The 14,920-nt window shown below is 37.6% G+C and overlaps 2 protein-coding genes across 3 annotated transcripts in view; both read right to left on the reverse strand.

Annotated features, from left to right (window-relative positions):
- LOC121731107 (chitin synthase chs-2) overlaps window positions 1–9,156 on the reverse strand; it is a 33,716-nt gene extending 24,560 nt beyond the window's left edge. For both annotated transcript variants that reach the window (XM_042120460.1, XM_042120453.1), the window contains exon 1: window positions 8,967–9,156. The gene's annotated coding sequence lies outside the window, so the exon portion shown is untranslated. The remainder of the gene's footprint in view (window positions 1–8,966) is intronic.
- An 851-nt stretch (window positions 9,157–10,007) lies between these two features.
- Window positions 10,008–14,920, reverse strand: part of LOC121731121 (chitin synthase chs-2-like) — a 30,004-nt gene continuing 25,091 nt past the window's right edge. Inside the window, exons 20-24 of the mRNA XM_042120471.1 lie at window positions 14,628–14,804; window positions 13,605–13,772; window positions 11,922–12,153; window positions 11,499–11,665; window positions 10,008–10,181 (exon numbers count right to left, since the gene is read on the reverse strand). Of these exons, the coding sequence (XP_041976405.1) occupies window positions 10,059–10,181; window positions 11,499–11,665; window positions 11,922–12,153; window positions 13,605–13,772; window positions 14,628–14,804 (867 nt within the window). The 3' untranslated portion in view covers window positions 10,008–10,058. The remainder of the gene's footprint in view (window positions 10,182–11,498; window positions 11,666–11,921; window positions 12,154–13,604; window positions 13,773–14,627; window positions 14,805–14,920) is intronic.

Consider the following 14,920-nt stretch of genomic DNA (forward strand, 5'->3'; position numbering starts at 1 on the left):
GTGAATAGATCATCGAAATCGTTTAAGGATTAGTCATAATTTATTTCACGCCTAATAACACTTGACTCAAACTACGAGGATATCCTTTCATCCTCCTTCTATGCTAATTTGCCTTCTTTTTATCAACCACCTTAAGTTACGTATGTTTTGTAGCTGAAGGTATTTTTTTCAAACAAATAATAATAAAAGAAGGTATTTCTAGTTTTACTTTTTTAGTTCCTTATACTTATATAATAGTTATATTAGTGAGGTTTCGTACAATATCTTCTGACAATCCACAAAATTACAAAAATATATGTCGCTGGAAAATGTGCATGACACGGCGATTTGAAGCTACATTGCGTTTTACCAATCACTCCATTAGGCCGTCGTTGCATAAAACCCGCGATGGGACGTGAAGTGCTGCGTCGAATCGTAGGCTGTTCAAATGCCAGTGAGAGTTGGTGATGCTAATGACAGTCATCACCATCATCATTAGGAAAGTTGTGTACATGTACTTGCGTAAGTGTACCTTCATGTTCAGAGAGAGTGCATCTCATTGAACTTAATTTTCATTAAACTTTACATTTTATGCAGCCATTAAAATGTTTCGAATTCTTACTGCTTTAATACTTTAATAGGGTTGAAAAACTGCTGAATTTTTTGGTACTTTGTGTAAAGACCTCAAGTACCGTAGTAGTAAATGTACAAGTGCGCACTCGTAGAGTTTCTGCGTGAAATACAAATAAAACAGCTGCTAGCAAATCCGTTCGCCTGTCTTTCCTTTTCTAGTAAGCGATTGTCACCTCCAAATAACTTTATATGACCCATATTCGCTATATTAGAATCTAATCTAATCAGTAATCAACAGAAATCTAACAATAAATAAAAGCTATTACGGATTATACCGGCCATTAAAATTTACGTGTAATAGATATATTCACATTCATTTTTATGAAACGCCCTACACGATTGGCTTAAGGTTAGGCAATCTAGAACCGAACAAAAACTAAGGTTATAAGATCTATAAATGTATCAAGATAGAGCATTGCCGAGTCACTTTCACTATTGGCGGCCGTCAGCTGGTCTCCCTCCTACAGCCTGCGACTGCGCAACACTGCCTTACATTCTTAGAGTTACAGTACACTGTACATACAATACTCTGTTAAAACATAATAGACGCCACGTAATGAAAAAATTCACACAATATATATCCGGATACTATTGTGTCATGTTTTGGTGTATTTCAAATTAAAGACTAGCCTTATGAGGTCAAGTTGACCTGAATGCCCCTTATAAAACTATAAAACATACCTTTAAGAATATTTTTCTGTATTATTTTTGCTAAAAGGTGACCCCGTGAGTGATTTACGCTGGGTTGGATCCTAAAACGGTAGGTATCATATTAGGACTATACCAAAAGTGTGTCCCATCGATTTGTTAGGAATTTATTTGTTTTCTTCGTATTTGGTGGATAATAGAAACAGGGGGGTGAGCCAAGATATTTTCTTTATCGTTTCTTTATAGAATCGCCGATCAAAATGTATGGAATTGACATAAGACGAGCCGAACGTCAACGTCATAATATTAACGTACGCTTATGTCAATTCCATACATTTTGGTTGGCGATTCTATTAACTTTAACGAAAAATATTTGGCTAAATGGCCAGTTATTATTTGGAAGAACATGGAAATAGTACAAGTGTTGTGCCACAAAAAAAGCTGGAAGCCATACGACAAAACAGCGACTAGTCCACCTATGAAAATACGTCGCTACCTACTTCAGTTGTCCGTGGGAGAGCCATGCTTCGGCACGAATGGGCCGGCTCGACCGGAGAAATACCACGGCCTCACAGAAAACCGGCGTGAAACAGCGCTTGCGCTGTGTTTCGCCGAGTGAGTGAGTTTACCGGAGGCCCAATCCCCTACCCTATTCCCTTTCCTACCCTCCCCTATTCCCTTCCCTACCCTCCCCTATTATCCTATTCCCTCTTAAAGGGCCGGCAACGCACATGCAGCTCTTCTGATGCTCTCGTGACATTTTCCGACGTCTCGGCAAAATGTCACTGAGAGTCAAAACGAACTTGTGTCTAAGGTGGAGAATTCAATGGAGAAGGTCTCTGAATGACGTAGACGTAACTTAGTCCAATTCAACCCCACCAAGACACAAGTCTGCGCGTTCACCACTAAAAATTCACCAATGGTCGTATATCCTCGTTTCGAGGGCACATCTCTAACCTAACCATCTTCCCTAGCATTGAGATACTTGGCGTCAACATATCGAGCGAAGTCCAGTTTCGATATCATCTTGAGGGTAAGGCCAAATTAGCCTCGAAGAAGCTTGGTGTTCTTAACAGAGCGAGTCAGCACTTTACTCCGGTCCAACGCCTACAACTCTACAAGGCGCAGGTTCGGCCTCATATGGAATATTGTTCTCATCTCCCGGCAGGGGCGCCAAAATACCAACTGCTCCCTCTGGATCGTATCCAACGAAGGGCTGCTCGAATTGTTGACTGCCATAGTGTTTCAAACAGCTTGGACCCCCTGAAATTATGCCGAGATGTAGCTTCACTCTGCATCCTCTATCGGTTGTATCACGGGGAGTGCTCTGAGGAATTGTTCGGAATCATACCACCTGCAACTTTTCGCTATCGTCCCACGCGAAAAACATATCATCCTCATCACCTTGATGAGTGGCAGTCTTCCACAGTGCGGTTTTCGCGTAACTTTATGCCGCGCACTGTAAAACTCTGGAATGAACTGTCACCAGCAGTATTTCCGGACCGATACGACCTGCAAACCTTCAAGAAAAGAGCATATTCCCTCTTAAAAGGCCGGCAACGCACCTGCAGCTCTTCTGATGTTGCGAGTGTCCATGGGCGACGGTAGTTGCTTACCATCAGGTGACCCGTTTGCTCGTTTGCCCCCTTATTTAATAAAAAAAAAGTCGATAAGAACTTAATTAGGTAGACATGGTAGAAGGTCAGCAGCCTAACGTATACTTACAAAACATACAAACATTCCTTTAACTTTTCATAGATTCTCATAATAAATTCCCATATTTATAGGAAATATTAGTTCGCTAATACTATTTGATGAATAATACAGTGACGTATCACACGTAAACCTTGAAGAAATTTAAAATGTCATTATCTATGTGAAAAGTTCAGGTTTCTCTCTCGACTTCTCGAGGTCGGCGACTTAAATGTTAAATGGAATGACTATTTTAGACAAGCTGGCAACACTTTTGTGGTTTGTAATAGTTTGTAATAGAGTTAGCCATTTGTTCTAGGTTTCTTCGTAGAAATTCAAAATATTCTAACTTAAATTTCAAACTTAAATTAATGTAGAATGTATATTTAATGATAGCTCTCTCCAAACGTTACAATATCATATTTTACTTGGACGTCTTAAAAATATAAAGACTTCTGGATTCATATCTTTGTGAATCTTTTCAAAATAAGGAAGCTTTTAATATGTAAAGTATTAAGAAATAGATTAATTACTTTATGCAAATCGTTTGCTGTGATGACGAACGATGATATAAGTAATGTAATTGTATTATAATAGTGTGGAGAGAATATCTTAAGAATTTTTGTATGATTAACAAGATAATCTTGGAAACTGTGTGTAATAATAAGTTACACTAAGTAACGTAATAAAACACGAGGCAGTAGAAGTGAGATTAAACTTTTGAACAGATTCTGCGCAAAAATATCGTTTACTTCATAGTCAGTTTTTATATTTAATTATTTACGACGCACATCTTTTAAATAAATTAAAAAATATAAACATCATTTAACTTAATTTGCCGATCAAAGTTAATCAAGTTCTTAATTGAGATCTTCCTGGAAATATTTAATGATATTAATATGAGCATGATTAAAACCATAATTGATCTTCGTCCCTAAAGAGAAAGTGTTAAAATTGTATTTAGGAGGTATAAAATAGAAAAACTTTGAGGAAATCATACCTTATAATTAATTTAGTAATACTTCTTCTTACTATACCTACTATACTAATAAAAATATAACTACTCGTATTACTATACCTACGCGTATACTTCAAGGTCCGCACTATTTTTCTGTCAAATGACTTTACCAACATGTCAGACCAGGACAAGCACATTTTTTTTTTTATAAAATTAGGGGGCAAACGAGCCAACGGGTCACCTGATGGAAAGCAACTTCCGTCGCCCATGGACACTCGCAGCATCAGAAGAGCTGCAGGTGCGTTGCCGGCCTTTTAAGAGGGAATAGGGTAATAGGGGAGGGTAGGGATCGGAAGGGAATTGGGGAGGGTAGGGAAGGGAATAGGGTAGGGGATTGGGCCTCCGGTAAACTCACTCACTCGGCGAAACACAGCGCTAGCGCTGTTTCACGCCGGTTTTCTGTGAGAACGTGGTATTTCTCCGGTCGAGCCGACCCATTCGTGCCGAAGCATGGCTCTCCCACGTATAAATTAACATTACTTCTCAATTTCATTAGATATATTATTATTACTTAGATAAGTAAATAGGTACCCAAGTAGAACGTCGTAGTTTTTTAACAATGCCCAAAACCTACCAAAGATCGGCGACGCCACACGTATGACGTCATGGCGTGCAGTTTTCAAATCTCAATCGTAACAGGTAAACAAAAAGTGTCGGTACCTACCTTGGAGGAATCAATTAATGGAACGAGCCAGCACGCGAAGTACGCAACGCACCAGAAATCCGGTGGAGCGGAGAAATATTAGATATGTTACATAATGACACTCGGAGATGACCTCCAGATGAAAAGGAATCGAAATCTGTGATCGATTTTTTGAATAAAACTTGACTCTTGAATGGCTTTCATCGACATGTAATCGAAAATCGTTGAGATAAGTTAGTTAAATTGAAACAAACATTTATCTAAATAAGTAGAGACAATCTTCAACACTTTGAAACATTTGACACGACATGGAAAGAAAAGCGAAATTATTCTGTTACGTATGAAATATGAATCTCAGCACGATTTACCACCTACACTATTACGTGACATTATAGCTCTACTATGATATAAAAACGAAAGTTTTTAAGATGAAACACGATAAAAACTGTAACAAAATGAATTTAAATATATTTTGTAGACGCTCGCGCCCGTTGAAGTCTTTTGTTTGAGTGCAGCGCGGCCGATATCATTACAGCATAATTGCACCTTGTGTAAGCGCCGTTTTAGTTTCAATGTTTTTGTTATTACTCAATACTAATAGCCCTTATTACTGTACTCACTTTTATATTATTCTATTAATATTGTTACTATATATCTTGGCATTCGTTTCCGGTGCTTAAAAAGTATTTTCTCATGAATTAATATGCGCTTCGGATGACACTACACGTAAGATATCTGCTATTTGAATTCCATTACGCGTATTGCCCAATACCATTATAGAAAATTAATATTAATTGCTGTGAATCATTCATCACATGACTGTGAGCAAGAGATATCTTTTATACCTTAACGCCGATCTGTAGAGATCAACAAGAAACGGTTTTGAACTTTCTGGTAGAGTTCCGTCTGCTTCCAGAGCGTGGTTTGAGATTATTCAGCACAAGGGCCAAAAATAAAAGAGAATCAAGCATGCCAACTCTCGAATTTTGAAACAGGGTCAGCAGCTACTCGATTCAACTAGAAACTTTCAGCATAATTTTGTTTACTGTTTCGTAGTGCTAGAATAAATGTGGTCGCAAAATCGCATAGAATGTGGGTGTTCTATGCGATTTTTCAAAACCATAAGCAAATATTGCTCAAGGGAGAAGCCACACGGTGCGATGCGGCACCGCACCGCACCGTGTGGCATATCATTGATTTTTAGCCAACCGTGTGGCTTCTCCCTTAATCTAGTATCAATCAAGCCATCGCTCTACATTTCATAAACATCAAAAGCTTATGTGTTTTAGTTACCAATACAGTCTACAGAACCCTATAGGCAATGTCCGACACGCGCTTAGCCGGCAAGGATTATGACGTCAGACTATATTATAATGTTATAGTCATTACAAATCCGATGTTATCCATTATTATTTATGTTATACGATATTTGGACAAGGTGAATATCTGACCTTTGTATTTACAACTCAGGGCTGATAAATTTTTGAGGGTTCGTTGAATAAATTTGCGTAATTATTTTTTTAAATATCTACCAAAGTGTAATATATATAAAAAGTTTTAATGAGCATGACGTTACGACATTAGTATGAGAAACATTTCATTTTTAGTTATGATTATTGTGAAATGATATTTGCAACGTTTTTGCAACAGTCACAGGACTCAGTACGTCAATATTACAATAAGTAGTTTATTTTACGCACATTCATTTTTAACCGACGTCCAAAAAGGAGGACCGACTTCAAAATTATGAAGATTATTTACAGAAATAGTTGAGGTTTAGGGGAATTCTGAAAAAGGCACTGTTAAAGAGTAAGAATTATTTAATATTTTTAGTTCATTGAAGAATAAGTATGATATTGTTTCCACTTGGAAGACGGTTTTAATTTTTTGTTAAAAATAATATTTTTGTACTTATTATTTACTAACTAAACATCGTAATATTGCCTCCTGCTTTCGATTTAGTATTAAAAATATACGAATTTTGTTGAATTGTGAACATTAATCATTCAATTAATATTCTGAATTTTAAAATTGAAGGTTGAACGCCATTGAAAGATAGCCGAAAGTTAAAAACAATACAATACAAATATCTTTATTGCAGACTCCTCTGTGGTCTATTGCTTAGTATTACATACATTATTTTTTTAGGGTTAGTTAAAAAGAACAAAACATAACTTAAAATAAATAATAACTAAACTAAATCATGCACCCCAATTAGAACTATGAGCGGATGTATCCTGGAGGTCTGCTCCCGAATTCGTTCATTATCCGCACATAGTTCTTCAATATAGGTGCATGCGGATCATCTGCCACAATCTTCAGGATGCTGTTGTCACTTCCCCTTACGCGATTCATTAGAGATGCAGCTTTCTTGCGCATGAGTGCCCGGAGGCCATCCATGCTTGCTTGTGCAAACATCTCGACGCACTACAAAATCGGGGAAGTTTCAGCATCATCCAGAATATCTGTATAGTTTTAAGTTTATTCTAACACGCACAAGATAACTAGGCTTGTTCTCAAAAACGTCTATGATATCGGGTTCAAATTTATTCAACAAAGAAGGGGGGAAAGAATAAAAATTAAGGTGTAACATGAATATTTTTATTAGGTGAAGTAAACTTATTGTGTAACTTGGTTGTTAACATTACATAAGTGATTTAATTACTGTATTATAATTTAATGATGAAGTGGCTCTGTCGCTAGGTGTTTGAATAAACATGTTAGAAAGTTATTTTAAATACGAACGTACATTATTAAAATCAATGATATTGTCGTTTTAGTCGCAGTAGAAAATTAGATAACAATAAGAAAAGGTCTTTTTAGAAATTAGCTATATTTGTACAGTACTTTGTCAGATAAATATTATCAAACAACGAAACCTTATTTTACATAATATATAATATCTGCACTTTAATAACCGTTAAAATAATAAATAGAAACTAAAATAATTACTTAACAGTTGCGTTAACTACGTCCTATACTTGAACGAATCATGATAACGGCTAAAACGTTATTAATTGTGTAATTAAAATTGCGGAAATCACAAAATTGTTCATGATCAGTGTAAGAACGATCCGCCGGAACCGGATGCTCGCGAGGCCTCCAGTCTTTCTCATGTAGTGTGTACGGTGTACCACACGTTACAATGAAAATTTTACCTCTACGATTTGAATGCAAGGACACACCGTTATAGACAAACCACTTAGATACGCATCTGAGTGATAGACGTAGTGTCGTGCTAGAAATACCATAGAACAACAATAGAACCGAGCTATAGAAACAGTGTCGGTCACAGCCTTTAGGGGGAGGGGAGGTCACGTTAATTTACAGTAAAAATGTTGAACTTATACAATCATATTAGAAACAGTGACTGTGTCTATTGGTTTTTAAAATTAACATGTCTGTTACAACGTACTTACCTTTGAATCTTATTGTCATTATAATAAGGTTGAAATGTGGTAAAGCAATTTTGTCAGCGACTGTCCCTACTTTTTAATACGAACATAATTTGGCTAAACGGCTCTATGCATTGACTGTACAATCACATAACATGTATCAACGTAAGAGAAAGAACGATAGAAACTAGTTGGTAAACCACAGCCGTTAATTGATGACTGCTAATTAGAAAGCCATCAGACTTGACGAAATGTGAGACAGCAAGGACATAACTTGAATAGTTTTGTATAATCGTAGTATAAATAGTTGGTTTCCTGGGCGATAAAAACAGACTTATAATAATGTTGATATTTGGATAGAGCAAATTAATGATTACATGATTTATCACACTTAGTAAAAGCTACACTGTCCTGACTATTTATGTAATTACAATCATAACAATGCGAGTTTGAAATACAATTTCATAACTAGTATTTTGTTAAATATATATGTTCAACATCATATTTGAATGTCTCCGATATCAATATTCGTAGAGGCCCGCTCCGTTTCCCTGCGAGCCTTACGAAGGTACGACTCCTACATTCACTTTTGTTTGGCATTGCCAACCAGTATCGATATGACACATAAACTTATAGAAAACGAAAACTTATCTTGTCTCGTGTTTTTGATTCGAATATTCAGCCAACTACGAAATCACGGACTAAGTAACGTCATTCACACTTTCGAAAGGGAAACTCCTCTACAACCTACATTAAGTTTCTCAGTAGCAACGTAATAATAAATATTAACAACGTAATATGAATAATAACGTATTATATCCTTTTCCATATTTTGCATACAGCCAAATGTCAAAGACCGAATTTTAAGCAATTTCGTAAGCTCCTCTGTTTTTGAATGTAGAGCTTTTGTCTTTTGAAAAACTTTTAAGGAACTTTTTTATAAAAGTACGGTACTCACTTTTTGCTCCAGTGTGTAGAAAATCCGTAGTTTTAGTCACTTCACTTAATTCCTGAGGTTAGAACACATTCGGTGCGCATGGCGAGTGCGGTCGCTCGGGGCGGCGCGAGCTCACTGACTGCTGACTCTACGTACACTCGCGCCTTACAATCACCTCTTAGCAAACACAATTTTCGTTACTCTTTCTTTTCATTGTCTCAATAAAATTTTATGAATATATATTTTTTTAATTATATTTATGTGTGCTATTTAGTATTTTAAATGTGCTATTTAGTAGTTATATAAAGAAAAGGAAGTTAAATCGCAATTCGCAATTTAATATTTTTTCTGCTGCATCTACTTTCTGCCAAGGTGAACCAGGTTATAAACGAATTGAAATTCTAATAAAAAAGATTTAAAGAATTCTAATACATAACTTTTATTAAAAGCAACTTAATTATTTTGTAGCGCAGTACGTTTGCAAACATCGTCATTATGACAAAAATTTAAAAACAAGACACAAAAATGGTTCGTAATAAAAAAGTATTAAAAATAAATAACAAATATATTTATAACACAATACTGCCAACTTAATCACCGCTCGTCAAAACGCGCTTTCATAGATGGAAGACTGCTCCACATTTTGATCCTTTCCGTTCATGTTATTAAGGGGGCGACTAACCCTAAATTGTCGATTTTATAATTCATTTTTATACTTGAAAATAAGCCCCGAATTGTTTCATTTTCTAAACATAGATACTACATTATATTTCCAAGAATTTGTTTTGAGCGAAAACACGATATCTTAAAAACTAGATAGAGAAAATCACAAATATGCATCTAATTTTAACGAATTTTTCATATATTGCCATAACCGTGCATTAAACTAAGTTATTATTTAACACATTGTATAAAATTTTATCATTGAGGCACTAACCTGGCGGACTTAATTATTATTTAAAATGTTGTATATTTATAGAGTTATTAAGAAAAACTAATTTGGCGATGATTCCGCGTCGTCCTTTTTCACCTGGCATATGAAAGACGGGCGTGAGTGTGAAGACAGAAGGACGATGTTTGATTTTTTGGGTTAGTCGCCCTCTTAAGGTGCGGCTACATATTGTACTGTCGGAACCGCACGGTGCTCCGTCGCGGGCGGTCGTCGTCGTCGCTGTCGAAGGCCGGCTCGTACCCGCGGTTCACGAACGCGGACGGGCGCCCGGACACACTGTCCAGCTGAAATGAATATACATATCACTTACTACCCGCAGATAAAAATAATGTATTTCCATACTAATATTACAAAAATACAGGTCGTGATAATACTTTCGGGTGTGTACGTGTTTCTTGTAGAGAGTTTACTGTGAAAGTAGCAGCGCTGAAAGACCAAGTTTTTTTCACTTTTGTATGGGCAAGCGCCCCAGCTTCATGAGTTTCCCCATACAAAAGTGAAAAAAAATTTGGTCTTTCAGCGCTGCTCTCTTCATTTTGTTACACTCAATTTTGTTACACCTTGTGTATTATGCTTATGTATTGCCTCATGTCTGCAGTCTTTTATATGTCTACTACAGAAGTGACAGACAGAAGAATCTATATATTAATACGTGAGCCAAAAACTTTGTATCCCTTTTGACGAAAAATGGAAAAACGTAGATGAATGAAATTTTGCACAGTTGTAGTTTATATGGTGAAAGAGTGCATCGAGCTAATATTATTTTGAAATTATGTTTTTATCATACATTATTTTAACAAATAAAACATTACACATACTACAACACACACACTAGGGAAAATGACAGATTTTTGAGTGACAAGCCTACTCTTTTATTTATGGTTGAAGTCTAAGATACTATTAGACAATGCTTACACGGCCAGTCTGAGATCAGCTGAGTCCCAGAGACAAGAGTTGAAAAAAATATGATAAAGTCAATATTTTTTACCTAATGTCGTTGAAACTAAGGTCGAATTTCGACCATTGGGCGATTTCTAGTCATACTTTAACTGTTGAACCTATTTTGATAAAATTTGGTATGAGCAGAGACGGCAGAGTATCCTGAAAATGTACAGTTCTTTCTACCAAAAAAAGTTGTCGAATCATAGATCGTCATCATGGCGACTACTAATGAATATTTCTTTGACACGCTCTATAACCTAAACGATTTAACGCATTTGATCTTGAGAGGTACCATTAGATTCGCCTCGGCCGTGAAGTCCGTGAAAGTGACAGTGAGGCCGGCCATAGACGGACCGCATCTTACAGTCGAAACCGACTGCAAAATGCGGTTGCCGTACGGCGATCTGCAGTTTTCATACTAAATTCATATCCGCAATACACGGACCGCTCGAGCAGTTCTTGAGCGGTCCGTCCCGACTGCAACTTGCGGTCCATCTATGGCCAGTCGAAGTGCAAAGAAGAAATCCGTTCTAGTTCACTAATAATATTATCAATTACACCTCTCTTTAAACAATACGTTAAATGCAATATTGTCATGATTAAAGCGCCATAATTAGTTTACACAATTTTCATTACCCTATACAATTAGCTACACTCACCTCATTCATGGGATCATCATAGATATACCCCGTGGTAGAGTCGCGCCGCAGCTGCGATCGGCGCTTCTCCGCCAGCACGGAGTCGCGCCGCGTCATCAGCGCTCGAAGCGTGGCGCGACGCGACGTCGGGTTTGCGCCGAGAGACGGCAGACGAGTCGCTACTACGTCTGTATTAGAAGACAACTATTCTTAAAAGTTGCTAAAATTAATGGGTTTAGAAGTTTATTAGGTGTCCTAACTCATTGATTTCATTGCATCGACCTAAAAATTTTACTGCCCCAAAAAGAGGTAGCTAATTCGGGCTAAAGTTAAATGGAATTGCTGATGCTTATTGGTTACTTACAACGTAAAAAATAGAACTACGCTTTTTGGCAGAGCTATCCGAAAGAGCGCAGCCTCACCTTCAATTTAAGTTTAACTTACTAGGATCACTATCCTGCAGTATCGTCAAGCGCCTCTTGAAGTTGGCGTCAAGGTTGGCAGCACTGCGTCTCTCGGAGCGCGCCCGCTCCAAGTCGTGCAGCGTGCGGCGGCGCGCCACTGAGGACTCGTCCACGCCGCGCCGGCCTAAATCGTCCACGTTGAGCCTCTGTAGGTCTCGCGCGATCTCTACTGCGCGTTTTTCAAACTCCGCTTCGTCCGACAACTCGTTGGGCTGCATTGGTTTAAAAAAAAAGTAATGAGCATCCGGGTTTCGATTTTTGAATCACTGTGTGAAATATTCTTTTTTAGGGTTCCGTACTCAAAAGGTGAAAACGGGACCCTATTCATGAGACTTCGATATCTGTCTGTCCGTCTGTCTGTCTCAAGGCTGTATCTCAAGAACCGCTATAGCTAGAGTTCTGAAATTTTCACAGATTGTGTATATATGTTGCCGCTATAACAACAAAATATACTAAAAACAAAATAAACGGAACGGAACCTTTCGTGCGCGAGTCCGACTCGCACTTGGCCGATTTTTATTTCAAATGATCGCTTTCCGTTTTTTTTTTAGTCCATTCGTCAATAATACTTTCGGAATGGACTTAATTAATTACTCACAGTATTTAATAGTAATTTTGAATTTAAGTAAGTACTTACTTATCAAACAACACAAACTTATTGTATCTCAACTACTGTTTTCTTAGCATCAGTGCGTTTTATCCGTAGGCATTGCCAATCAAATGATTTCTTACATAGATATTTTAAATGAAACATGAATAAATCATAAAATTACCGGAAATAAGAACTTTTATCGTAATTTACAAAATAATTTGTACTAGAAGACGGCTTTCTATATTGCGTGTGCGGCGACAGTGATCAATGCTATATGATTATTAGGAAACGTGTCATTTAAATATACACACAAATAAGCAACCAAATGTTTGCATTTGGTTGCTTATTTGTGATTGATTGGAGTAGGTAATTGTATAGTTTATCACATTTCAATACGTCGAGGACACCGGTGGCATCAGAAAACTATCAAACCTTAATTTAATTTAAATAATTGATAAGGCTGAAATATAAACTACCGTTTGATTAAAAAAATGCAATATTCAATGTAAAATGACAAACAAATTAAGGACAAAATTGTCACACAAAATTTAACTCACCTATAATTCCATTTAACTTGACTAAAACGAATTACAACTTGCAGACCTCAAAGGAAGATTTTAGCGAGGTTCTATGCTCGGTCAAGCCGAAATCACCTATGCTCTACATCAGTGTTTTTGAATCTGTGGGTCGCGACCCCTAGGGGGGTCGCGAGGCCTTACTCAGGGGGTCGCCGACAGAAAGAAAAAGCTGACGTATAATAGATAAATATATACCAAACTAGAAAAAAAATCATTACCTCACTTAGGTCTCATAAAAAGCCTTTTAATTAAAATTATTTCTTTGGCTTTCTATGACACGAGGGGGTCGCCAGTATATTTAAATCTGTAAAGGGGTCGCGAAATCAAAAAGATTGAAAAACACTGCTCTACATCACCTATACGTCGCGTCGTTTTTAGTTTCTTCGATGACGATATTCAGAATAAAATTGAGTACTGTTTCGTCCGCTACACGACTTTACATCATAAATGTCTGAAAAAAAACAGTAAAATTAACCTTTCATATTTTTCTTACCTTCTTGGCAAAGTACCAATTGAGTTGCACGGTCGACAGCAGATGCGTGATCGTGCCGAAGCGATGCGTCAACATTCCCAGGAACTGAATTCCCATCACCAGCCCGAAGAACACGATAAACATGGATCCTATCGGCTCCAGCATTAAGTAGTCTTGGTCAATGATCACCTGAAATATTAAATTAGTCTAATCCGGCTCGAAGGACCAAAAAAATTCGAACTTTTTAAATTTGATATTTATCGCATAAGTTTATAATGTATATCTTGTCCAGGAATAGCAAAATCGCAGCAATTTACGAGCGTATTGCGTGTACTACGCTCGTATTTATCGCGTCGAATAAGGATTTTGTGGTTATGGTACACTATAGCATCACAATGACAATAAATGCATACGACCCTACGCGAATTGCTCTTAAAGATTAGATCATCAAAAACCATTCCCTAATATCACATTATCCAATACAAAATATCGGCCGGCGGCGGCCGGCTTTAACCCCATTACTAATAATAATAATTAATTAAACACCGAATACAAATATACAAGGTCTACTTGTTAACAAGCTGGCAGACAGAGATCTGGCAAATTGAATATGTCACATGTGAGACGAAGACAGTGGACTTTGAACAGTTATGCGCCTCCGTGGTCAAGTGGCTTAGAACATGGCTCTTGACTCGGAGGTCGTGGGTTCGATTCACGCGTTGGAGACATGTTATTTCCAAGTTAAGTTAGGACAATGCAGGCTGATCACCTGATTGTCTAACAAGTAAGATGATCCATGCGTCGGAGGGGCATGTAAAAGTCGGTCCTGCGCCTGATCTCTCACCAGTCGTGTCGGTCTTCCGTCCCACTGGGTTATGAGGGTATAGGAATAGACAGTGCTATTGTGCTCTGCGCACACACTTGGGCACTATACAATTACTCCTGCATAACTGGTGGGTTTCAATGAAACCGGCCACCGTCACCGAAACCGGTGTGGGAGTTATTATTACCTTTATAAGTAAGAGTGTAAGCGATTATACTTACAACATTAGTGTCTCCGTCATACGTGATGGTGATCTTCTGGCCGAAGGGCCACTTGATGTGCAGCAGGTCCTGGCGCAGCTGCAGCAGGAATATCACCATCACAAACAGCGCGTTCAGCATCACGAACGCGAATACGATCGTGTTGCGTAAGTTCTTCAGGTCCGTTTTGATACGAGCCTGCGGATATAACGAGGTATGTGTACTCAACCAGTCTGAGTTAAAGGTAATAGTGGATAAAATACGAGAATAAGGGCCTGTTTCACCACTTTCTGGTAAAGTGCCGAATAGGCTAT

Source organism: Aricia agestis, chromosome 1 (genome assembly GCF_905147365.1).
Source record: "Aricia agestis chromosome 1, ilAriAges1.1, whole genome shotgun sequence".
In the NCBI taxonomy this organism is placed as follows: Eukaryota; Metazoa; Arthropoda; class Insecta; order Lepidoptera; family Lycaenidae; genus Aricia; species Aricia agestis.